Below are 26,108 nucleotides of genomic sequence, written 5' to 3'. Positions count from 1 at the left end.
TCTTTTTTCTCCACAAAAATTGTTGAGCTCTCTCACTGGGAACTTCCATCCATGAAGCTCTTTGTCTCCTTCAGCATCTCTGTCTGTTGTTCTCTCGGCTGCCCTGTCCATTCTCTGACTTCCTCTGCTGTCCATTGGGTCAAACAGCACAGAGATCGTCCCTTTGATCCACGGAGTGAACACCGATCATCAAGAACCTCTTTACACCAATACCATTTCATTAATCCCTTCACCTCCTCCAGATTCTACCCCTCAACTTCTCAGAGGGGGCAATTTATCATGGTCAATTAACCTACCACCCTTTTATCTTTGGAATCTGGGAGGAAATGATAGCACCCTGGGTAACCCGTGTTTCACTGGGAGAACATGCAAACTCCACCCAGATGGAATTTAAAACCAGGATTAAACTGGGTTTGCTGGAGTTGTGAGACAGCAGAACTTCCTGCTGCCCATCTGTATGTGTTTTCTCTCTCACTCCAGAGACAACTGGACTCCAGCACCATTTTCTGTTTCACAACCTCAACCACTTCCTGCCACCATGTTACAACTTTGCAAGTCTTTCATCAAGGTCCCACACATCTCGAGCTGCTGAAACCCTTCATTCGTATTCTCTGCCTTGTTGATCAATCTGTTGTGTTTTGATGTCACTGGATCTGTTTCATCTGACTGACCTGTGCCAGCCTCTCACTGGATCTGGCACAAGGCCACAAACAGTATTAATTTATTGCTCTTGCCCATGTCACTTCTTTTGTTCAACCCAGTTCATTCAAACATGGAGCTCAGTCTTCGTCAGGTCACACAGGCTGTTTTTTTGATAAGCCTGTCAGTCGACAAAATCAAAAAGAGCTGTTTATTTGGAAATGATCTCTTATTTATCAGATTGTCGACCCCACTGCATCTACTTATCGCTGCTCTGATCAAACCGTCCCCAGGGGGGAGCCAGCTCACAAAATGGTGGCTGTAGAGAACACACATAAAATGGCAGCCTCCATTCCTTCCACTACAAGAATATATTTGTTTTTACTGCTTTCCCTGTCCCTGGCTCATTCGGTGTTCAATAGTTATTTAATCCCTTCATGACTGACAATCCACAGGATCAGCATTCAATCCCTCACTTTGTTGTACGAAAGCTTCAGAATTCGGACAGATGAGATTGGTCAGGTAGGCAGAGGAAGAGGTAAATGGAGAATAGAATGGAGTTTGTGTCGGATCAATGTAAATTGACGTTCCTCTATTTGGAGGCTGTGTCCTCTGGTCCTACACTCCTCCACCATAACAAACATCCTCTTATGTCCTCTGTTGAGGTCTTTTAGCATTCAATAGGTTTCACTGAAATTTCCACTCATTCTTCTACATTTCAGTGAGTACAGGCCAGAGCTGTTCCTGAACCTGGTGGTGTGGAACCTGAGGTCCATACCTCCGTTCAGACAGCAGCAATGAAAGGAGATAATGGACTGGATGGTAGGGGTCCCTGATGATCCATGTTGCTTTCTTGTAGCAGTGCTCCTTGTAGATCTGCTCAGTGGTGGGGAGGGATTTTCTTGTGACGGACTGGGCCGTATCCACCACTTCATGTTGGCTTTTCAGTTCCTTTGATCAGGATGTGGTGATGAGATAAAAGATCAGTCAGATTCTCATTGAAGGGGGAGCAGCGACAAGGGTCCAAAAATCCTCCTGCTCTTATTGTTCTTATTTGGTGTGAGCTGACATTCTAACATCAGTCAGTCCTCTCTTGACGTCGAGCGCTGTGGCTTTCTGCCTGTGATCACACCTCTGTATTTCACCTTTTGCACAACACGTACTTTCTTGTCGACTGCTCCTCACAACGTACTGACTAGGAGAGGAAGATTTGTGCGGCCCATCAGCATCTATTCTGCTCCGTGAGAACAATGAACACCAGGCATCTGCTGATCTCCTGCTGGCTAACTCTCTGCACCTCACTCCGTAAGTTTGATTCAGAGCAAGTCTTTGTCTTTAAAATCCTTCTCTCCAGGTTCTCTGTTACTTTCTTGACTGGGGCATTTCTGGGTCCCACAATACCAGAGCAAGGAGAGTGTATGCTGGGCACAGTGAAGCACGGGTTTGACATCGAGAGCAAAAAAAGCTTGGTTATTGATGGGTATTGAGACAGAGGATTGGCTCATTGTGTAGCCAAAGACCCATCCTGCTGCTAATTCTGGAAACGGAGCTTGAGAAACAGGTATCAGTTGTTGACAGGATTGGGAAGGATTGGCAGGGATGTGGAATTAAGTACATGTGATCCAGGACCCCTCAGAACCCAGGAACTGGGATCTGATCCGGAGATGTTTCCGGGAAAAGTTGATGATGGGGAATCACTGTATGAATGATGGTTGGTGGGGGGGTGGGGGGGCACTGAATGCAGAAAGAGAGTGGAAATTGTTAACAGTCATCTAACATTTTGGCATCCGAGTGCTGGTTTCCTCTCTCTCTCTGTTCACAGACTGTCGATCTGTCAATAGCCCAAATCACAAAACTGGACATACAATTAGTGTGAGAGAATGATGAAGAAAATCCTGATATCATTGCCAGAAGCAGCTATTAACCTGCAGAATGAGTCTTTTCTTTTTCAATCTTTTTATTAAGTTTCAAATTAGTAAACATAACAATAATGATAATGATACAAAGAGATCAGGATTACATTAATAACGGTTAACAAGTACAAACACAGATTCCAAGTAACAAATGTAGTTTTGCCTCCCAATCTCTTAGTAGATAACCATGAAAAAAAATTGATAAAGAGAGAAAAAAACCCTAAACTAAAAAAACAAAGACTGGGCTTCCATATTTCATCGGCTAAAATTATAATTTGCTGTTAACTCTGCTCCTCTATACCTGAGCAATATATTACTAAAAATAGATTCAGGAAGGGTCAACTTACATCATATGAAAACAAATGGCCTCCAAATTTATTCAAATTTAACCAAAGGATCCATAGAACTGCTCCTAATGTTTTCCAAGTTTAAACATACTGACATTTGTTAAAATCATTGAAATGTGGTAGGGGGATTGGAATCTTTCCATTTAAGTAAAATGGATCTACTAGCTATTAATGTAACAAATGCAATTAAACGACAAGCTGATGAGGATAAATGATTGTAGTCTATCACTGGTAATCCAGAAATTGCAATAATAGAATGAGGTTGTAAATCAACCCGCAGAACTACTGAAATAATATCAAAAATATCTTTCCAGTATTTTCCTCAAAGAGGACAAGACCGGAGCATAGGTGTCAAGGAAGCTACTTCAGAATTACATCTATTGCAAACAGGATTTATTTGGCAGTAAAAGTGAGCTAGCTTATCCTTGGACATATGAGCCCTATGAAAAACCTTAAATTCTATCAAAGCATGTCTGGCACACATTGAAGAACTATTAACTAGTTGAAGAATTTTCTCCCATTTCTCTGTAGATAAAGATATTTGAAGTTCTCATTCCCACTCATTCTTAATTTTATCGGAAGTACTTAAGTGTATTTTCATAATTAAATCATAAATAAATGCTATTAAACTCTTCTGATATAGATTTAAACTTAAATTTTTTTCTGTAACTTCAATTTGATGTGATATCGGAAAGGTACCTAAAGTAACGTTCAGAAAGTTTCTAATCTGTAAATATCTGAAAAAGTGTGATCTAGGCAAATTATATTTATTACACAACTGTTCAAAGGACATGAAACAATCATCCATGAATAAATCACAAAAACATGTTATTCCCTTTGTTTTCCATAAAATAAAAGCTTAATTAATTCTTGATGATTGAAAGAAAAAACAGGTATAGTAGAACTTGACAGGATAAATTTATTCAATCCAAAAAATTTACAAAATTGAAACCATATTCATATTGTATGTTTGATTATTGGATTTTCATTTGTTTATTCAATTTAGTAAGTGCAAATGGAAGCACAGCTCCTAAAATAGAAGCTCGTGAAAACACCTGTGCATTCTCCCGCTCGAGGTTCATCCATCGTGGATATTGAGTTTCATCCAACTCTTGTGTCCGAAACATCAAATTTTGAATATTAATTGCCCAATAATAAAATCTAAGATTTGACAAAGCCAAACCACGTTCCTGTTTTGATTTCTGTAAATATTTCTTACTTAACCTGGGATTTCTATTCTGCTATATATATGAAGAAATTTTAGAATCAATAATATCAAAAATGATTTAGGGATGAAAATTGATACTACCTGAAATAGATATAGAAATTTAGGTAAAATCATCATCTTCATAGCGTTAATTCAACCAATCAAAGATAGGGACAATGGGGACAATTTAGTAAACAGTTGTTTAACAAGATCAATTAAGGGTAAAAATTTGATTTTAAATAGAGCCTAATGCTTCTTAGTAATTTTAACAGCCAAATAAATAAAATAATCAGTAACCAATCTAAATGGAGATTGCATATAAATTGGAACCTGCATATTTAATGGGAAAAGCACATTTTTATTAAGATTCAATTTATGACCAGAAAATCTATTAAACTGAGCAAGTAGTGTTATTACTGCAGGAATGGGTATCTCTTGGTACAACATATGTTGTAATAGGTCAACTGCATATAATGATACTTTATGCATCCCATTCCTACAAATAATGCCAAATATATTGGGTGAATCAAGAAGAGTGACTGCCAAGGGCTCCAGGGCAATATTGAATAGTAAAGGGCTTAAAGAACAACCCTGTCTAGTACATCAAAAAGCCTACAAAAGGGGGATCTCTGATTATTGGTAAATACAGCAGCCAAGGGTGTATGATATATCAATTGATTCCAAGATATAGATTTTGGGCTAAAATTAAATTTCTCAAATATATTAAATAAATATTCCCATTCAAGTCTGTCAAATGCCTTCTTGGCGTCAAACGAATTAACGCATTCTGCAGTATTAGATGAAGTGGTGTATACAATGTTCATTAACCTCCTAACATTAAAATGTGAATAACAATTTTTAATAAATCCTGTCCAATCCTCGGAGACAATTTGTGGCAATGTCTTCTCTAATCAAATTGATAATATTTTGGAAAAGATTTTAGAGTCAACATTCAACAAAGATATAGGTTTGTATGACGCATATTCAGTGAGATCTTTGTCTTTTTTAGGAATTAAAGAAATAGATGCTTCATAGAAGGATTGTGGTAATTTACCTACAAATAAAACATCTTTAAAAATTCTGCATAACAAAGGAGAAAGTAAATCTGAAAAAGAATTTAAAAATTCAGCTGTATACCAATCCGGGCTTTACCAGAGTTCATCGATAAAGTAGTTTTTTTATTTCCTCTTCAGTAATGGGTGCATCTAATGGGTTAATCAGCTGGTAATTTTGGAATATTCAGTTTCCTTAAAAATTCATGCACTGTTGTAGGATCATCAGGAAATTCTGATTGGTATAAATTGGTATAAAATTCTTGAAAAGATTTATTAATTTCATCGTGGACAACCTTTAAAATACCATCCTGTCTACGAACTTTATTCATCTGACATTTCACCAAAACAGCTTACAATTGGTTAGCCAATAACATACTTGATTTATCACCGTGTATATAAAATTGACTCTTAGTTTTCAATAATTGATTTTCAATCGAGGATGTTAATAATAAACTATGTTGCATCTGAAGTTCAACTCTCTCTTTATAAAGCTCCAGATTGGGAGCAATAGAATATTTTTTATCAATTTCTTTAACCTTATCAACCAATGTATGTATTTCACTATTAATCCATTTTTTTCAATCCAGCAGAGTATGAAATAATTTGCCCACAGATATATACTCTTAAGGTACAGGTGCCCCCCGTTTTTCAAATGTTCACTTTATGTCAACTCGCTGTTACACAAGACCTACATTAGTTACCTGTTTTCACTAACAGAAGGTGTTTTCACTGTTACAAGAAAAGGCAGCCAAGCTCCTCCCCCAGAAATGCATTCTAGCCGGCATTGCTTAAACACGTGCCTGTGAGCATCTGTGCTTTATGTCGAATTAGTTTGTGCATCCGTTAGCAACATGAGTTCTAAGGTATCAGAAAAGCCTAAAGGAGCGCGTAAGGGTGTTTCACAGCGTAAAACTAGACATAATAAAGCGTTTCGATTGTGGTGAACGAAGTAAGGATATCGTGAGTTTGGCTAAGGATTTGTGGAAGTTGACAAAGATGATGTTGAAGAGGTTTTGGCATCCCATGACCAAGAACTGAGAGATGAAGAGCTGATGAAGAGGAAAAGGTAACAATTGAAACCGAACTCAGTAGCGAAGTAGTGAAGTCGTCCAGGAACTGAACGTGAAGCAATTGCGTGAGATTTTCATTGTGATTGGCAATGCTGCAATGGTTGCAGAAAAGTACAACCATCAAAAAGGTATATAGGTTTAGGGCATATTTGCAGGATGGTTTGAGTGCTTACACAAATTTCTGATGAAGATCAACAGATGCTTGATGCTCCAATTACCGAGCATGAAATTCAGAAAGCTATTTCATCAATGCAATCAGGCAAAGCTCCCAGACTTGATGGTTATTCAGTGGGATTTTTCAAAAAATTTGAAACATTACTTTCTCCGTATCTTTTGGAAATATTTCATGAATCCTTTGAGAAAGGTAACTTACATTCTTCTTTTTATGAAGCATCTATATCCTTAATTCTTAAAAAAGATAAAGACCCCGTTGAATGCTCATCATATAGACCTATTTCGCTATTAAATGTGGATGCAAAAAGTCTTTCTAAAATAATGGCTAACCACATGGAAAATATTTTAATTAAAATTATCTCTATGGACCAGACGGGCTTTCTTAAAGGCCTTTACTCTTTCTCCAATGTTCAGAGATTGACAAACAGTATTTATTCATCATTATCTAAGCAACCTCAATGTGTCATCTCTTTTGATGCAGAAAAGGCATTCGATAGAGTTGAGTGGCCATACTTGTTCAAAGTATTAGAAAAATTTAGTTTTGGTAATAATTTTAATAGATGGATTCAAATGATCTATAAGAACCCTATTGCCACGGTCATTACTAACAATTACAGGTCTTCTTTCTTTTCACTTTCTCGTGGTAATAGACAGGGACGTCCATTAAGCCCTTTATTATTTAATCTTGTATTGGAACCTTTACCTATAACATTACGGGAGGCCAAAAACAATCATGGTATTTCTATAAATGGAACCATACATAAGATTTCTCTTTCTGCAGATGATCTTTTGATTTTTATTTCGAATCTTGAGGAATCGATTGCTAATCTTTTGGAAACACGTAAAGATTCTGGAAAATTTTCAGGATATAAACTTAATTTGAATAAAAGTGAATTGTTTCCATTAAATGCTCCTGTTAGTACATATAATGATATTCCTTTTACAACTGTTAATACATTTAGATATTTAGGTATTATAACTACTAAAAAATATAAAGATCTTAATAAAGCTAATATAGTTCCTCTAGTACACTCCATGAAATTACTATTTTCTAGATGGAATCCACTTACTCTTTCTTTAACAGGTTGTATCCATGGTGTTAAAATGATGATTTTACCTAGATTTTTATATATTTTCCAAAATATACCTATCTTCTGAACTAAAAATTTTTTGATCAAATTGACTCTCCTATTTCTTCCTTTATTTGGAACAATAAGAGACCAAGAATTAACAAGTACCATTTACAAAAACCCAAAAAAGATGGTGGACTTACACTCCCTAATTAAAGACTGTATTATTGGGCTGTGAATATTAGATAATTATGATTTTCATTATATTGGCTCGATAAGAGCCAAAATACACTTTGGGTTGATTTGGAATTGAAAGCTGTTAAACAATTTCATTGAACTTCAATATTAGGAGCTTCATTACCTTTACAGCTCTCTAGAATTCCAAATTTAAATTTTTGCCCTGTTATTAAACAATCTATATGGATTTGGATTCAGTTTTGTTATTTTTAAAATTTTAAACAATTTAAGTTGTCTAGTTTTTTATATCGAAACTTTTCATTTGAACCTTTAATAACCGACCCCATTTTTCTCCTATGGAAAAATAAAGGGATCCTTTTTTTACAGATTTATCTTGTGATGGCCGATTGATGACTTTTGAAGAGTTAATTACCAAATACTCTCTCGCTCATACACATTTTTGCAATATTTTCAGGTTAGACATTTTTTACAACAATATTTACCTAAGTTTCCATATTTACAAGAATCTGATTTGTTGGATACCATTTTGAAATTGATTCCCTTAGTGAAAGGTTCCATTAGTAGAATTTATAATTTATTTTTGTTACAAAAAGAGAACCTATCACTAAAGATTAAACAAGATTGGGAGAGAGAACTTAAGATGACCTTTGTGAATGAAGATTGGGGTCGAATTTTGAAAAACATAAATTCTTCTTGTATATGTGCCAATCACTGTTTAATTCAATTTAAAATTGTCCGTTGTTATTGTTTAACAAAGGAGAATCTATCTAAAATATTTCCTAGTGTAGATAATTACTGTGATAGATATAAAACTGAAGTAGTTACTTTGTCACATATGTTCTGGTCATGTTCTTCATTAAAACTATTTTGGAAATCTTTATTTTCTACAATCTCTAAACTTTGAAAATTAATTTACAACCAAATAGACTAACTGTTCTATTTGGAATAGTTCCACATCATATTCAGGTTATTTCATCTTCAGATCGACATGTAATTGCATTTGTTACATTGTTGGCAAGAAGGACTATTTTATTAAAATGAAAAGATGTCTCTTCCCCTACATTAATTGAATGGGTTTCTCAAGTAATGTTATGTCTGAGCTTGGAAAAAATTAGAAGTAGAACTTTTGAACCTCGATTTGATTTTGAGAGACGATGGGGTTCTTTTGTCAATTATTACCATTTAATTTGAATTATACTATATGGTTTCCTTACAATTTTTAGTATATTTTTTTAAAAATGTGAATTGAAGATTGATGACTTTTTATATATATATATCTAGATGATGGTTAAATGTATTGCTTCCAGAGTTGATTCCTAATGGGTTTTTTCTTTGCAGTTAATGTTTTTTCCTTTTTTCTATATATAATTTTTTTTCAATTTTATATATTATGATTATTTTTTCTTCAGCTTTATTAATTGTATACATATCAATTTGTTGAAGTTTTGTATTATTCTATAGTTGTAGAATATTATGTATTAATAAAAAGATTCTAAAAGTGAAAATGAAAATGAAATTGTATGATAGAAAAATGTGCGAGGCTAAGCAGTCAAGCATACTGTCATTTTTCAAGCCTTCCACATCAGCCACAGCAGACAACGAAACTTGACCTTCGATATCGAGGCAGGCAGATATAGAAGAAGGTGACCTACCTGTCCTGGTGGAAACAGACGACGATGAGATAACATCCCCGTCTCCCACCACCCCAAACTCTGACGACTCAGCCTAACACACCAGTGTGCTCATGGTCTTCCCAATTCCGATAAGGGAAATTACAGTATACATACATTATTTCTACTTTCTATAGGCTGTGTATTTTTATGTGTTACTTGGTAGCTCCATAGCTTAAAGATTACTGGAAAGAGTGTGTCTGCCGAGAGCACTTGTGCCGAGTGTTTTTGCTGCAAGTGCTGCCGAGAATGCTTGCGTGAGATTTTCGCTGCGGTGGACAGGCTGCAATAATTGCAGAGAAGTATTCCTACATTATACAGGCTGTGTATTTATCAGATCATTCCTGCTTTTACTATATGTTACTATTATTTTAGGTTTTATGTGTTATTTGGCATGATTTGGTAGGTTATTTTATGGGTCTGTGAATGCTCACAAATTTTTCCCATATAAATAAATGGTAATTGCTTCTTCACTTTACGACATTCCAGCATACGAATCATTTCATAGGAACTCTCTACCTTCGAATCGCGGGGGAAACCTGAATCCCATAAAATCCCACTGGAAATTTCTGCCATTGAGTTAGTTGAAAAGAAAAAATGCAATCTTTTCTTTAATGAAATTAACAAAATTTAAATCATGAAGCAAAATGGAGTTGAACCGCCATTGTCTAGTACTAAAAGTTACATCAATTAATTTAATTGATAATTCAAAGGCGCATCATCGGAAATGGGGATTGTATCATACTCACAGGCAGTGACAGATGAAAATAATCGAGAATCAATAAATAAGTAATCAATTCTAGAGTAATTATGATATACCTGTGAAAAGAAAGGTTACTCTTTATCGTTAGGATTTAAAAGCTCCAAATTTCTAAAATTCCTGCGTCAACTAAAAAGGAATTAATCAAAGTAGCAGATTTGTTTCGAAGTACCTGATTTGGTGCAGACCTATCCATCATAGGGTTCAGACAACAATTAAAATCTCTGCCCATTATTAATACATATTCATTTAAATTAGGAAGAGATACTAATAAATTCTTAGATAATTGAGGATAGACAATATTTGGTGCATAAACAGACAGACAGACAGACATACTTTATTGATCCCAAGGGAAATTGGGTTTCATTATAGCTGCACCAACAAAGAATAGTGAAGAAATATAGCAATATAAAACCATAAATAATTAAATATTAATAAGTTAATCATGCCAAGTGCAAATAAGTCCAGGACCAGCCTATTGGCTCAGGGTGTCTGACACTCCGAGGGAGGAGTTGCAAAGTTTGATGGCCACAGGTAGGAGTGACTTCCTATGATGCTCAGTGTTACATCTCGGTGGAATGAGTCTCTGGCTGAATATACTCCTGTGCCTAACCAGTAAATTATGGACCAATATTAACTAAAACTAGTTTTTGGTTATAAAGTAAACCTGCATTTGATAGAAATCTACCATATGGGTCTGAGATTGTCTCATAATGAACAAATGAGATCGTGGAGTCTATATAAAAATAGATATGCCTTTCGCTTTGTTTGAAGAATTAGAATGAAACTGTTTCACTATCCAAAACCTAAAAAATTGCTGATTATTATCCTTCCTCACATGAGTCTCCTGCGCAAAAATAACCAGAGCACTCAATCTATGAAAAACTTTAAAAATCTTCTTCTGTTTAATTGGGTGATTCAAACTGTTTGTGTTCCATGAAACAAAGTTAATAATATTATCTATTTTCCTTAAGTAAACCATATAGTATGTAAAGGGTTAACCATATTGCATTGGAAACCCATGAATCAGGAAGAGGGAAAAAAGTTTAAAGAGGAACCAGAAGGTACGACAATACAGACATTTTTGTAATTTCAAATCAGCCCAAATGAAAAATACTGAACTAAAAATAGCTCCCCCCCACTGCGACAAAGACCTGAAACTTGGCCAATAGAAAGCCAGGGAACTATCTAAGAAGCTCCTTACCTCCAGCTCTTTTGACGGCAAGTCTCCAGATCTTTTAAAAAATAGAAAAAACACCCATAGTCAAAACAATGCAAAAGGAATGCCAAACACAAGTTAAGAAAAAAAAACAGCCTTTTGCAGACCATTTCAAAAGACAAGGTCTTAAAACATGAAGCAGAATACAATCTTAATAATATTACAAGAAAAAACAAATAATCATCAAGCCAGAGTCTTAATAATTTTCTAAAGTGAACAATTAAAAATAAAAAAAGTAAAATATTAAAGGAAACATAAAAGAACTTCAACATAGAAATATAATAAACCTCTGTATGCCAAAGCGAAGTACCAGAAGTATCAGCCCAAGGGCAAAGTTCAACGAACTTAAAATGTCCGAATCTATAGGCTGGTTACTAACTAATAAACCAGATGTATACAAACATAAAGGAACAGTAAATTTATTAAACATCCGAGCTCAAGCAATGCTCCCCGAGAAATTGTTGTGTGTCATCTACGGATTTAAACCACTTAAACAATTTATCAGGCAGAACAACCCTTAAATGAGCAGGGTATAGCAGAGCCGGTTGGAAATTCTTTTGATATAATTCTGACATCACTGATTTAAAATTCAGTCTTTCTTGCATTACCTCAGGACAATAATCTTTAACTAGATGAAACTTAAGATTTTGATGTTCAATAATTCCTTTCCGACGAGCAATTTGAAATAAGTGCTGCTTAATACACACATAGTGAAATCGAAGAATCACAGGGTGCGGTTTTAACTCTTTCAACGGTTTTGGTCTTAAAGCCCGATGCACACGGTCGAGTACCGGAGAGAAGAAAAGACCTCTGAGCCAAAGGCCTCCATTAAGAATTGAGGAAAAAATTTAGTAAGGTCCCTGCTCTCAATGTCTTCACTGAGTCCTATTATTCGCAAATTCTGTCTGCGATTACGACTCTCCAAATCAATAATCTTGGCTTTATACTGCTCCAATGTATGAGCAGCCGAGGTTTAGTTTCTTTTCCAAAGAATTCAGTCTGGAATCTCTGTTTCCCAGCTTCAGTAAGCTCTGAAATTTGATGCTGCTGTTTTTCGTTCTCCTTATTGAGTGCTGCCAGTTTCCCTCTGTTCTCCTTTAACAATACTGCCATAGCAGCAAATCTCTTATCAAGTTTTTCATCCAAAAGATTCGAGACAGTCATCAAAGTGAGTTGAGGCTGTTTAGGTTGTTTGAAGTCACCTTTCTTCCCATTTCCATTACCTTGCCTTCGGCTATTGTCTGTCTTCCTTAGTAGTCATTTACGTCAATTAAAATTCAGAATTCAAACATATAAAGGTGTTTAAAAACACTTTGATATAGATAATAAAAGGGTGGTAAGGAAATTGAACAATGTCCGGAGCAGAACCAAAATGTGACCTAGTCCGTCTAGCAATAGAACCCAGAATGAGTCGTAAGTCTGAGGATTGAGATTGATTACGAAAGCAGCAAAGGGTAACATAAATATCGTTGAAGAAAGCAAAAATGGAAAATTGAAGGATATTAAGAACAGACTGTGAGAGCCGGAATCAGGAAATGAAACAAACATAGCAGCAGGTACAACTGTAGTTCCCTTACAGACAGAGGTTGGTCTTTGCAGTGGGGAATGAAGGACTAATGACATAGGCAGGAAGAGGGATGAGGTCCTGAAGTGTGAGTTTTGGGAACTAGGCAGAAGGCTGAAGAACAGTACCTCAAGGGTGGTGTTCTCAGGATTGCTGCCAGTGCTACGTGATAGTGATGGTAAGAATTGGAGGAGATAGCAGTTGAATGCGTGGCTGAGGAGTTGGTGCAGGGGGCAGGGCTTGAGATTTTTGGAACATTGGGATCTCTTCTGGGGAAGGTGGGACCTGTGCAGATTGGATGGGTTGCACCTCAACTCAAGGGGCGCATATCCTTGCTAGCATGGTTCAGAGGGTTTAAACTAATTTGCAAGGGGGCTGGGACCCGGAGCAATAGAACAGTGAAAGAAGTGCATGGAGTAAAACCAGATCTAATATATAGAGGGGTTTTGAGGAAAGAGAAGCAGAATAAAGGGTGTAAAGGTATTAAGGTAGAAGGGCTAAAGTGTGTGCACTTCAATGCAAGAAGCATCAGGAACATAGGTGATGAACTGAGAGCTTGGATACATACATGGAATTATGATGAAGTGGCCATTACGGAGACTTGGCTGGCACCAGGGCAGGAATGGATTCTCAATATTCCTGGATTTCAGTGCTTTAAAAGGGATGGGGGGGGGGGAGGGAAGGGAGGAGGGGTGGCATTACTGGTCAGGGATACTATTACAACTGCAGAAAGGGTGGGTAATGTAGCAGGATCCTCTTTTGAATCAGTATGGGTGGAAGTCAGGAACAGGAAGGGAGCAGTTACTCTACTGGGGGTATTCTATAGGCCCCCTGGTAGCAGCAGAGATATGGAGGAGCAGATTGGGAGGCAGATTTTGGAAAGGTGCAAAAATAACAGGGTTGTTATCATGGGTGACTTTAACTTCTCTAATATTGATTGGCACCTGATTAGTTCCAAGGGTTTAGATGGCACAGAGTTTGTTAAGTGTGTCCAGGATGGATTCCTGTCACAATATGTTGACAGGTCGACTAGGGGGAATGCCTTACTAGATCTAGTATTAGGTAAGGAACCAGGTCAGGTCACAGATCTCTCAGTGGGTGAGCATCTGGGGGACAGTGATCACCACTCCCTGGCCTTTAGTATTATCATGGAAAAGGATAGAATCAGAGAGGACAGGAAAATTTTTAATTGGGGAAGGGCAAATTAGGCGGCAATAAGGCTAGAACTTGCGGGTGTGAATTGGGATGATGTTTTTGCAGGGAAATGTACTATGGACATGTGGTCAATGTTTAAGGATCTCTTGCAGGAAATTAGGGTTAAATTTGTCCCAGTGAGGAAGATAAAGAATGGTAGGGTGAAGGAACCATGGGTGACAAATGAAGTGGAAAATCTAGTCAGGTGGAAGAAGGCAGCATACATGAGGTTTAGGAAGCAACGATCAGATGGATCTATTGAGGAATATAGGGTAGCAAGAAAGGAGCTTAAGAAGGGGCTGAGAAGAGCAAGAAGGGGGCATGAGAAGGCCTTGGCGAGTAGGGTAAAGGAAAACCCCAAGGCATTCTTCAAGTATGTGAAGAACAAAAGGATGACAGGAGTGAAGGTAGGACCGATTAGAGATAAAAGTGGGAAGATGTGCCTGAAGCCTGTGGAAGTGAATGAGGTCCTCAATGAATACTCCTCTTCGGTATTCACCACTGAGAGGGAACTTGATGACGGTGAGGACAATATGAGTGAGGTTGATGTACTGGAGCATGTTGATATTAAGGGAGAGGTGGAGTTGGAGTTGTAAAAATATATTATGACGGCTAAGTCCCCGGGGCCTGATGAAATATTCCCCAGGCTGCTCCATGAGGTGAGGGAAGAGAATGCTGAACTTCTGGCTAGGATCTTTATGTCCTCGTTGTCCACAGGAATGGTAGCGGAGGATTGGAGGGAGGTAAATGTTGTCTTCTTATTCAAAAAAGGTAGTAGGGATAGTCCAGGTAATTATAGACCAGTGAGCCTTACGTCTGTGGTAGGAAAGCTGTTGGAAAGGATTCTTAGAGATAGGATCTATGGTTATTTAGAGAATCATGGTCTGATCAGGGACAGTCAGCAGGGCTTTGTGAAGGGTGGTTCTTGCCTAACAACCCTGATAGAGTTCTTTAAGGTGGTAACCAGGCATATAGATGAGGGTCGTGCAGTGTATGTGATTTACATGGATTTTAGTAAGGCATTTGACAAGGTTCCACACGGTAGACTTATTTAGAAAGTCAGAAGGCATGGGATCCAGGGAAGTTTAGCCAGGTGGATTCAGAATTGGCTTGCCTAGAGAAGGCAGAGGGTTGTGGTGGAGGGAGTACTTTCGGATTAGAGGGTTGAGACTAGTGGTGTCCAACAAGGATCTGTTCTGGGACCTCTACTTTTCGTGAGTTTTATTGTCGACCTGGATGTGTGGGTAGAAGGGTGGGTTGGAAAGTTTGCAGATGACACAAAGGTTGGTGGTGTTGTAGATAGGGTAGAGGATTGTCGAAGATTGCAGAGAGTCATTGATAGGATGCAGAAGTGGGCTGAGAAGTGGCAGATGGAGTTCAACCTGGAGAAGTGTGAGGTGGTACACTTTGGAAGGACAAAATCCAAGGCAGAGTACAAAGTAAATGGCAGGATACTTCATAGTGTGGAGGAGCAGAGGGATCTTGGGGTACATGTCCACAGATCCCTGAAAGTTGCCTCACAGGTAGATAGGGTATTTAAGAAAGCTTGTGGAGTATTAGCTTTCATAAATAGAGGGATAGAGTTTAAGAGATGCGATGTAATGATGCAGATCTATAAAACTGTAGTTAGGCCACACTTGGAGTACTGTGTCCAGTTCTGGTCAGCTTAGTATAGGAAGGATGTGGAAGCATTGGAAAGGGTACAGAGGAGATTTACCAGGATGCTGCCTGGTTTAGAGAGTATGGATTATGATCAGAGATTAAGGGAGCTAGGGCTTTACTCTTTGGAGAGAAGGAGGATGAGAGGAGACATGATAGAGGTGTACAAGATATTAAGAGGAATAGACAGAGTGGACATCCAGCGCATCTTCCCCAGGGCACCACTGCTCAGTACAAGAGGACATGGCTTTAAGGTAAGGGGAGGGAAGTTCAAGGGGGATATTAGAGGAAAATTTTTCACTCAGAGAGTAGTTTGTGCGTGGAATGCACTGCATGAGTCAGTCGTGGAGGCAGATACACTAGTGAAGTTTAAGAGACTACTAGACAGGTATATGGAGGAATTTAAGGTGGGGGGTTATATGGGAGGCAGGGTTTAAGGGTCAGCACAACATTGTGGGCCAATGGGCCTGTAATGTTCTGTACTATTCTATGAACAGTGGAGGAAATAAACCGTGGCTTCTTGTGTGTCTTTGTGGAAGACACAAAAACCTGCCAGAAATACAGGATAGACAAGTGTTGAATGCAAGTGTAGAAATAAAATCAGTCAGCATCAATGATGAAATAACAGCATGAAAATTGATAACTGACACAGGCCCGAGGATTTCGATCCCAGAGTTTGTGACAAGGTGTCAGTAGTGTTACTCAATTTTCTGGTTATCATCTGCCAAACTCTACAGTTTCAGGAATGGTTCCTTCAGACTGTTTCAAAAAGGAGGGAGAGAGAGAAAACTGGGAACCACTCACCTGCCCAGCTGACACTGGGAGAGAGAACAATGTTGGAATCTCTAATAATGGGTGTGAAATGCATGCTGAAGAGGAATTATCACAATGATTCACCAGACTGATTTCTGATGTGGTGGGTCTGATATGTCACTAGTGTGGGAAATAGACTACGCCTCTATTCAAACAGTTCAAAGTAAGTGTTATTATCAGATCAGAGTACATATCTGTCACCACATACAACCCTGAGGTTATTTCTCTTCAGGCATACTTAGCAAATCTATAGAACAGTAACTGAGCTTAAGTTAACATTCAATGTATTTTAGTAAACTATTTAAGAACTTTTTAAAAGCTATTTATTAATGCTTTTTGAGAGGGTGATTTTAGATGCATATCATATTTATACTGAGTTAGGTATTGTATGTAATTAGTTTTGCTACAATAAGTGTATGGGACATTGGAAAAAATGTTGAATTTCCCCATGGGGATGAATAAATTATCTATCTATCTATCTATCTATCTGTAAACAGGATCAATGGACAACAAACAGTGCAAATGCAAATATAAATGAATAGCAATAAATAACCTGTTCTTGGACGTGGTGGTGCAAGTCCTGGTACAAGTACCTTCTACCTGATGATAACAGTGAGAAAGAACATGGCCTGGGTGGTGAGGATCTTTGATTATGGCGATGATTAATGTAGATGCTTTCAGGGGCTGAGGGGATTTTATCCGCGATGTACTGGACTGAATTTGTTACATTTTCTAGGATTATCTGCTCAAGTACATGGTGTTCCCATATCAGGCCATAATGAAACCAGCCAGCATACTGTGGGAAATCATTGGGATTCTCTGCTAGGGAATTCTTCTTTCATTGATAGATTTCTAGATATTAAAGAGATCAAGGAAAATGAGAAGAAAAAGTTTTAGCCTGGATCAGTTTAATATGTTGCGTGGTTCAATGGTAGCACGAACACTACCGAGAGAGAGAGAGATGAACACGTATCACAGAATGGGAAACTTGAGTAAGGTGAATGTGTCACAACTATGGGATGTTTTTAAAGAAGGAAGGGATTTTTTCAATTTGTATGTGGATTGTATTTTCTCAGTGTCACCTGATGGGCATGTAGTTTTCCTTCGATTGTGAACTTTTCGTGTCTAATTATTTGTCTTTGCACAAAGTGGGTTTTCACTTTGTGTTGCATGTGCCTCATTTGAGATCATGAGGATTGTTAAGCTCTCTTTGTATTGATCACGTTTATTCAATTTGGGTTGACGTGCTTTCTCAATCACTGTGTGAGTTGGAGAGACGAGGAGACTGTGCTGTTGATAAGGGTGCCTTTGTCAAATCTGTCAACCATCTCTACAGTAGCTGTTTCGATGATGACAGGGTTGTGTACACACTCACACTTCCTTGGGTCAACAACTAAATCTTCTGTCTTGATTATGTTGAGGTCTGTGTTGTTCTGACACCATGACAAAAGCATCATGATCACTTTCCTGCAGAGTGAACTCACACATATGACCTTCAGTAGTTTGTTTAGATTTATACAAGTTCAGTTTGTACTCCTCCTGGTTATTGAGACACCTCTCTGTTTCCTTGTTGCACCTCTTCAGCTTTCCAGATTTCCCTGCATTGGGGTCCTCCTCCCAACCCAGTTTTATCAAATTTAAAGCTCAGTCTACATCCCTTGTGATTGGATTCAGTGGCAGTCTGATCACAGTCTGTCCTAGTGGAACTGTACTCACCTTCTCCAGGACTAATACCAATGCCACAGGAATTAAAAGCAACAGCAGGGTCTGAGTAACTCCTCCCCGACCCCATTAACTCTGTCATGATGTGTTTGTGGGTTGGGTAATAATACAAAGATTGAGACATTTGTGGTCATGTTTGTGAATGTAACCCGGTTGCTCAGTGTCTGGGGAGGTTTTACACACCGCAGCCATTTATTGATAACATCCTGTATCTAACAAAGTGGCCACTAAGTGTATGTTCATGGTCTTCTGCTGCAGTTGCCCATCCTCTTCAAGGTTTAAGGTGTTGTGCATCAGAGATGCTCTTCTCCATTAGCACTGTTGTAACGTTTAGTTATTTCAGTTACTGTCACATTCCTGACAGCTTGGACCAGTCTGGCTATTCCCCTCTAGCCTCTCTTATAAACAAGGCACTTTCGCACAAAGAAATGCAGCTCAATTTTTTTTTATTTTTAATCACCATTATCTGTAATATTTAGAGATTAATGTGGTGAAAATCCCAGGAGATCAATCGTTTCTGAGATACTCAAACCATCCCATCCAGCATCAACAATCATTCTACAGTCAAATACACTTAGGTCACATTTCTGATGTTTGGTCTGAACCTCATGACAATGTCTGCATGCTTTATGCATTGAGTTGTGGCCACATGATGGCTGATTTGGTATTTGCATTAACAAGCAGATGTCCAGTTGTATCTAATAAAGTGAATATTGGGTGTGCTCCAGGCACAGCCCTGCAGTGGATTCAGCGACCAGCATCTCAGTGTGGAGAAGCCATTGAAAGTGAGACAGAGAGAGATACTGTAGGGAAACTGTACCTTCAAACCACTGAGTCTCTATTAACCATCAAACACCTGTTTACACTCATCCTACATTAACGGTGTCTGGTCCAGACGGCATCCCTGGCCAAGTACTAAAGATCGGTGTGGTCCAACGGGCAGGAGTATTTAGCACTTTCTTCACTGTACAGCTGCACGTGGTTGGAAATGTGGTTAGAACCAGAGAAGCTGCCCCAAAGACACTCTGATCCATTTTTAAAATCTCTCCATCTCTATCATATGAGACCGGAGACAGAAGCAGTCAGCAGTTCAGGACACTTTGTGGAATGAGAAGAGAGCCAACATTTCATGTCAAAGTCTCTTCAATAGAACTGTGGAGAAGAAAAAACTAAAGGGGGTGTCTCTGATAGGGTGCCATGGGGATAAGCTGGATACAAGATTATCTGGTTAATGGGTGATTGGGAGCAGTTAGAACATGGGGATCATGGACAAAAGGATATTGACCAGTAAACACAAAGTACAGTGCAGATGCTGTGGTCAAATCAACATGTACAAACAAGCTAGATGAGCTCAGCAGGTCGGGCAGCATCCTCTGAACGGATTCTGCCCAACCTGTGGAGTTCATCCAGGATATTGACCAGAATGTATAGATGTGAGCTATTGAACAGGAAGCTTGGTCCGGTAGGTCAGGCGAGACACCATCTCCACTACCACATCCAGCTAGATTCTCTTACACCCTTCTTAAGCCAGTCACCCCTAGTGGGGCACAGGCTGCAGACAGCAGCTCACTAGAGACCTCTGTCCATCTGTACAGGGAATTCTGACTCTCCAGGACAACAGAAACCTGCCCAGAAACTGTAGCATTGGACTGTACACCCTCTTTGCTCCAAGGTCTTATGAGAAGTGGCAGAGTCCTCAGAGACAGAATCAAACTGCGACTCCACACTCACCACCTGACACTGGAGGTCCAGGCAACAGGTAAGGGTCGGACAGTGCAGTGTGCACAGGAGCAGCAGGTGCAAGGAACCCCCTGGGGACGGGAGGAGTAGCCTGTGGGACATTTCCCAGAGACGGCTGAATTTGTGCTGAACCAGCTCTGTAGGAGAGCTTGGGGACCCAGATCCAGTGACAATTCAGTCTGAGTGGTGATCTCCTTGAGTCCGATCAGCCGACCTCCTGACCCCTGCACACCCACAGTGAGGGTATCCCTGTGCAGATCCCAAACCTCCATGAATATGTCTGTGAACAGAATCCCCTCCCAACCATTGATATCTAGATGCAGGCTGAAACTTCATTTCTCAGGGCTGAGTACAGAGAGTCTTGAGTCCTGATGAAGGGTCTCAGCATGAAACAACAGGAACTTTGTGTTGTCTGTCTCACAGGGCTGGGAGCAACATGATGGGCTGAATGTCTTCTTCCTGTGTCTTTGATTTTCCCAGGTCTGATTCCTCTTCCTATCACTGACCTCACCTATGGACTGTCTTGTCTTGTCTCCTCAGCTGGGACTGCGGTTCCCCCAATCATTGTGACCGGAACTCAGGGACACTCGGTCTCCTTACGTCCTGGGATCCCAGTTGGACCGGACATTCCTGAGGTTCAGTGGATTTGTTTATCACCCAGAATCAAGATTGTGAAGTACTTGAATGGGAGCATCACGTACTTCAGTAACGATCAGTACAAGAACAGGATCACATTCCATCCTGGGAACGTCAGTCTGGAAATCCGTGATCTACGGAGAAATGACACTGGTGATTACGAGGTGATTGTTACAGCTGCAAGTTCAGGAGCTGAAAAAAAAACAATAGTGCGACTGGAGGTGTACGGTGAGTGAGACCAGTCCCTAAAACACCTCTAATGGATGGGTGAGGGCAGATCCTGTGTGTTTCCCTTTTTACTGAATCCCACTGACTACCCGTGGCTGGAGCTGGGCTCACGGTCCCAGTGTAGTGTGTCTGGAGGATACACCAGCCCCATCCACCGAGGCTGAGTCAGGAGCCGGGAGGGATCAAACCAACAATGGGGAATCTCATGTGTCTGAGACTGAGGGAGCTCAGCACACAGGGAGAATGGACCTGGTGTGAATGGGCTGGTTAGTCTGTATCTGTGGGTCACAGTTACACACTCTACCCCAGGTCAAAGGCCTGGTTTGTCATGTTCAGGGATCCCAGTTATCCCATCTGTTTCCCAGGACACTGCTTGTTAATTGCCCAGACTGAGGTCTGAGCTCAGCAAGGTGTTTATTCCTCAGCCTTCATGCTGTGCTGTGCTGAGTGAGACCCTGTGTATTCATTACACTGAATATAGTGTCCCAGTGAGTGACACAGTACACGGACACAACAGCACACTCACACACAGCAATATGGTTCCTGACTCACTCTAACAGTAATATCACATTCACAATAATCCCACTCAACAGCGTCTGGCTGAGAAACCTTCTCTCCTCTGTTTGGGCGCATTGTGTAGTTAAGGAATATCACAAGTATTAACCTCAGCAACAACCCATCTTCAGACATGAAGGTGGATTGTAGATTGAATGTAAAATGTAGCAATGAACAGTAGTTTTCTTGGAGCTGTTGGCTGGAGTTGATTGCCAACCAGATAATTCTGATTAACGTTCATTTTACGTGTCTGGAGTGTGGGTGTAAAGAAGGGGGTGTGTGAAAACTATATGTAAGTCAAAGGAAGTATTGTAGATACATTATAACTATACAATTATCCTGCATTTAGCACTGACCTTTAGCATATAAAAATATCATGTAATATTGGGTCCGGAGGCCGTTTCCTCCAAGATCGTCTCAATATGATGCCTGCTGCTTGTTCTTCTTGAATAAGACGTTTCTACATCCACCAGCTTTGGTGTCTCTCCAGTGATTTCACATTACAACATCCTCCATTTCAGTGTTAATGTTCACCATTAGAGGGAGGAGAACATCAGAACATGGGAAATAGAACACAGAAGATCAAAAATCATGAACATGGGTTGAAGAGATCAGAACATGGGAAATAGAACACAGAAGATCGAAAATCATGAACATGGGTTGAAGACAGAGACCTCCTCTGGGATCAAGTCGGGGGAAAGGGATTGAGGTTTACAAAATTACGAGGGGGATAGACAGTGTAAGTGCAAGCAGACTTTTTCCACTGTGATTGGTTCAGAGTAGAATTAGAGGTCATGGGTTAAGCGTGAAAGGTAAAATATTTAAGAGGAACATGAGGAGGAACCTTCACGATGGGTGCTGAGCACATTGTATAGACTGCCAGCAGAAATGATGTATGTGAGTTTGGTTTGAAAATTTGAAAGAAATTTGGATAGGTACATGTATGGAATGGTTCTGGTGGGCTATGATTTGTGTGCAGGTTGAGTGACAAGGCAGATTAAGAAATCAGCATAGACTAGATGGGCTGAAGGGCCTGTTTCTGTTCTGTAGTATTCTGGGACTCTATGACTCTCTGAATCAGATAGTAGTCAATGAAACCTTTCAGCCAATGAACTCGTTCTGAACATCAGCTCTATGAAAGGAGGGAGAGCCGCAAGTTCTTCATCAGATCCAGCTGGAGACGGGCCCTTGTCTATACACTGGTCTCCACTGGAATAGAGTCAGAAGTCAGAATCAGTGTGTCAGAGTGCGAGCGGGATGGAGAATCAAAGTGACAGCAACTAGAACTTCTGAGTCACAATGGTGCCTGAATTGAAACGTCTCTCAAGGTGGTCGGTGACACTGTGTCTGGTTTCTCAGTGGAGAGAAGGTCACCGTGTGAACACTGAGTGAGTTCATTGCATTGGGAGTACACGTCAATCTCTGTTTCATCCTTTGGTGCCCTGCATGGAGGGAAGGTAAACGGTCATGTGACACTTCCTCCTGTGGATGTCCAGAACGTGGTGTGGGACATGGAGTGGTGGGAGTTGTGGGTGTGGGAGTAGAGCAGAGCAAGGTGCTACTCAGGGAGAAACTGGTCAAAATATGTAAGAAAGAGGGAAGGGAGCGGAATGTAAGTCTGAGGATAGTATAAACTAAATGGGTAAAGTTACTCAAAGGTATTCTAAAGGACCAAGCATAAAAATATTTGGATAGGGAGATAGTTGAAATGTCTCTGTGTGGTAGGTTGTGTCTAGATTTTTGAGGAGGCTATCCAAAAGTTGATGAAGGAAATGCAGTTAAATTTGTCTACATGGACTTTAACAATGTCCTGCATGGGATGTTGGTGAAGAATGTTTATTGCCTTGGCATTCAGGTTGAGGTTGCAAATTGGATTCGACATCGGCTTTGCAGGTGATCTACAAGATGGTTGTCTCTCTGATTGGAGGACTGTGATTAGTGATGTGCCTCAAGGATTGGTGCTGGGTCCTTATTGTTTGTTATCTCTATCAGCGATCTGGATGACAATGTGTTAACTGGATCATCAGATTTGCGGAAGACACTGATTGGGGGTGTAGCGGACAGTGAGGAAGGCTATCAAAGCCTGTAGGGTGACCTGCAGGGAAAATGAGCCGAAAATTGGCAGCTTGAATTTAAAGCAGATGAGTACGAAACTTTGACCCTTGGGAAGTAAACCAGGGTGGAATTTAAATGATGAGAAATCGGGCACTGAAGTGTGTAGTAGAATAGAGAGATCTGGGAATACAGAACCATAATTTCTTGAAAGTGGTGTCACAGGTAGATAGGGTCATATAGAAAGCATTTGGCACATTGGCCTTCATCAAATCAAAGGATTGAGTCCAGGAGTTGCAATGTTATATTGAAATTTTATAAGACTTTGGAGAGGGCTAATTTGGAGTATTTGTGCAATTCTGGTCACCTATGTACAGGAAAGGTATCAATTCGATTGAAAGAGTGCAGAGTATCAGGACTTGAGGACCTGAGTTATAGGGGAAGTTGGGGGAATTTCTTCACCCAGAGGGTGGAACAAGGTGCAGGTGGAAGTGTTGGAACCAGGTTCGATTTCAATGTGTAACTGAAATTTGAATAAATATTGGGAGGGATGTGGAAGGCGATGTCCAGATGTGGATCAGAGTGGCTAGGTATAGACTAGATGGACTGAAGTGCCTGTTTAGCCACTGCAATGCTCTATGATTCAATGCAGTCTCATTGAAAGGACCAGGAAGCAGAGATGTTGATCCACTGAAGGTGGAGACCAGTGGGGTTGAAGGAAAGGGCCAGAGGAAACTTATCCTTGTTTTCGGTGGGAGAGGGTGTGAGAACAGAGACGTAAGAAATGGAACAGGTTCTCAGGGTCTCACACCTTCATCATAATCTGGGCAGGCAGAGTGGAGATTGAGAGATTGACAGAATAGAATGGGCTGTGTCTTGTGTTGGACCAGATTCAAGGCAGCTCAGGGCTGGGGCTCACTCAGGTTTTAGGCTTTGAAGGGACGCTGGGACCACACAGAGGAGGAACAAAAGACATGGAAATGGAGAGAATTCCTAGAATAGAGCGCTATAAACTGGACATGATGGAGAGTTTGTAGATGAGTGTGGGTTGTGTTTGGGAAAGAGGGTGCAGCACGTGGGAACTTGCTTCAGCAGCAAGTGACTGAACAGGAGGGTGAGGGAAGGTTTAAACCGTTGGGTAAAAATGACGTGGGGTTGGTTTGAAGTTTACTCTGGACTGTTGGGGATGGGATGAGGGAGTTGGGGATCGAGCTGTCCTCAATGATTTCCTTTACTCATCTTCTATCTCTCCCTCACAACATCAGAGCCTGTGTCAGGAGCAAACATCCTGGTTCAGAACATCAACGGGACCTATAACCTCACCCTGACCTGCTCCGTGACCTCTGGCAACCCCACCAGCTTCAGTTGGTGGAGAAGAGGAGAAGTTACAGGAGACAACAGCAGCCATCACTTCTGGAAACATGGAGAGATGATACAGGTTCATTGCACAGCAGAGATCGAGGATGTGGTGTACAGGTGTGAGGCCAGCAACCCCATCAGTGAGGACACCGCACAGGTCCGGCTGGGGAACGTCTGTAATCTGGACACATGTAGTGAGTGTCAGAGGAAGGAGTTGGGATTTAGTTATCTCCCCGTCACAGGAGTGTGAGATGGGACAGCTTAGAAGAGCTTAATAAAAACATTAACTTTTACAGCAGGTTACAGACCCTTTGACCCACAATGTTGTGCTGACCATGTAACCTACTCTAAAATCTGCACAGAAATTCCCAAGAGCACAGCCCTCGATTTTCCTAAACTCCATGCTCCTATCGAACAATCTCTTAAAAGACCCTATTGTATCTGTCTCTACCAGCATTGCTGGCAGTGCATTCCATGCACCCACCAGTCTCTGTGTGAAAACTTACCTCTAACAGCCCCCTTGTACCTACCTCCAAGCATCTTAAAACAATGCCCCTTTGTGTTAGCCATTTCAGTCCTTTGATAAAGCCTCTGGCTAGCCACACAATCAATGCCCCTCATCATCTTATACACCTCCATCAGGTCACCTCTCATTCTCTTTTGCTCCAAGGAGTTCACTCAACCTATTCTCTTAAGGCATGCTCCCCAATCCAGGCAACATCCTTGTAAATCTCCTCGACACACTTTCTATGTTTTCCATATCCTTCCTGTAATGAGGTGATCAGAACTGAGCACAGTACTCCAAGTGGGGCCTAACTAAGTGTATCTCCACTGATTTTAATCCAACTCCCTCACACTAGCCCTCAATAACCCCTCTACTCAAGCTCAGCCTCCACATCCCTGACCACTCAGTATCTCAGCCATCCTAATTAATCCTTCTCTGCAATCTAATCATTCCTTCACTCCAGCAAGATTGCACAGTTGTTTCAGTATGGACCATCTGCAAAATGCACTGCAGATCCTCACCCAGGCTATGCTGACAAATATGAGTGGAAGCCTGCGTATAAAATCCAAAAACGAAGCTTATCTACAAAGTAAACGGTCCTCTGCAGTATCCTCTCAGACAGTGTCAGAGAGCAGAATACATACAAACTGAAGTTTTTAAGAAAGCACATGGTACATTGGCATTCATCAGCCATGGGATTGAGTTCAAGAGCCGAGAGATAATGTCAGACCCAACTTGGATTTCTGGTCACCTCACTAC

General features: G+C 40.2%; 1 protein-coding gene across 1 annotated transcript; it reads left to right on the top strand.

Moving 5' to 3' along the window:
- The first annotated feature begins 1,827 nt into the window (after window positions 1-1,827).
- LOC140717073 (SLAM family member 5-like) lies at window positions 1,828-25,094 on the top strand. The gene is made up of 3 exons (XM_073030253.1): window positions 1,828-1,944; window positions 20,555-20,878; window positions 24,751-25,094. Exons 1-3 carry the CDS (start codon window positions 1,890-1,892, stop codon window positions 25,092-25,094), a joined length of 723 nt encoding a protein of 240 aa, XP_072886354.1. The 5' UTR covers window positions 1,828-1,889.
- The last annotated feature ends 1,014 nt before the right edge of the window (window positions 25,095-26,108 follow it).

The sequence above is a fragment of the Hemitrygon akajei genome, chromosome 27 (assembly GCF_048418815.1).
Source record: "Hemitrygon akajei chromosome 27, sHemAka1.3, whole genome shotgun sequence".
Classification (NCBI taxonomy): domain Eukaryota; kingdom Metazoa; phylum Chordata; class Chondrichthyes; order Myliobatiformes; family Dasyatidae; genus Hemitrygon; species Hemitrygon akajei.
Note: the sequence above shows the minus strand (reverse complement) of the source record. Positions and strands in the feature narration are given on the sequence as shown.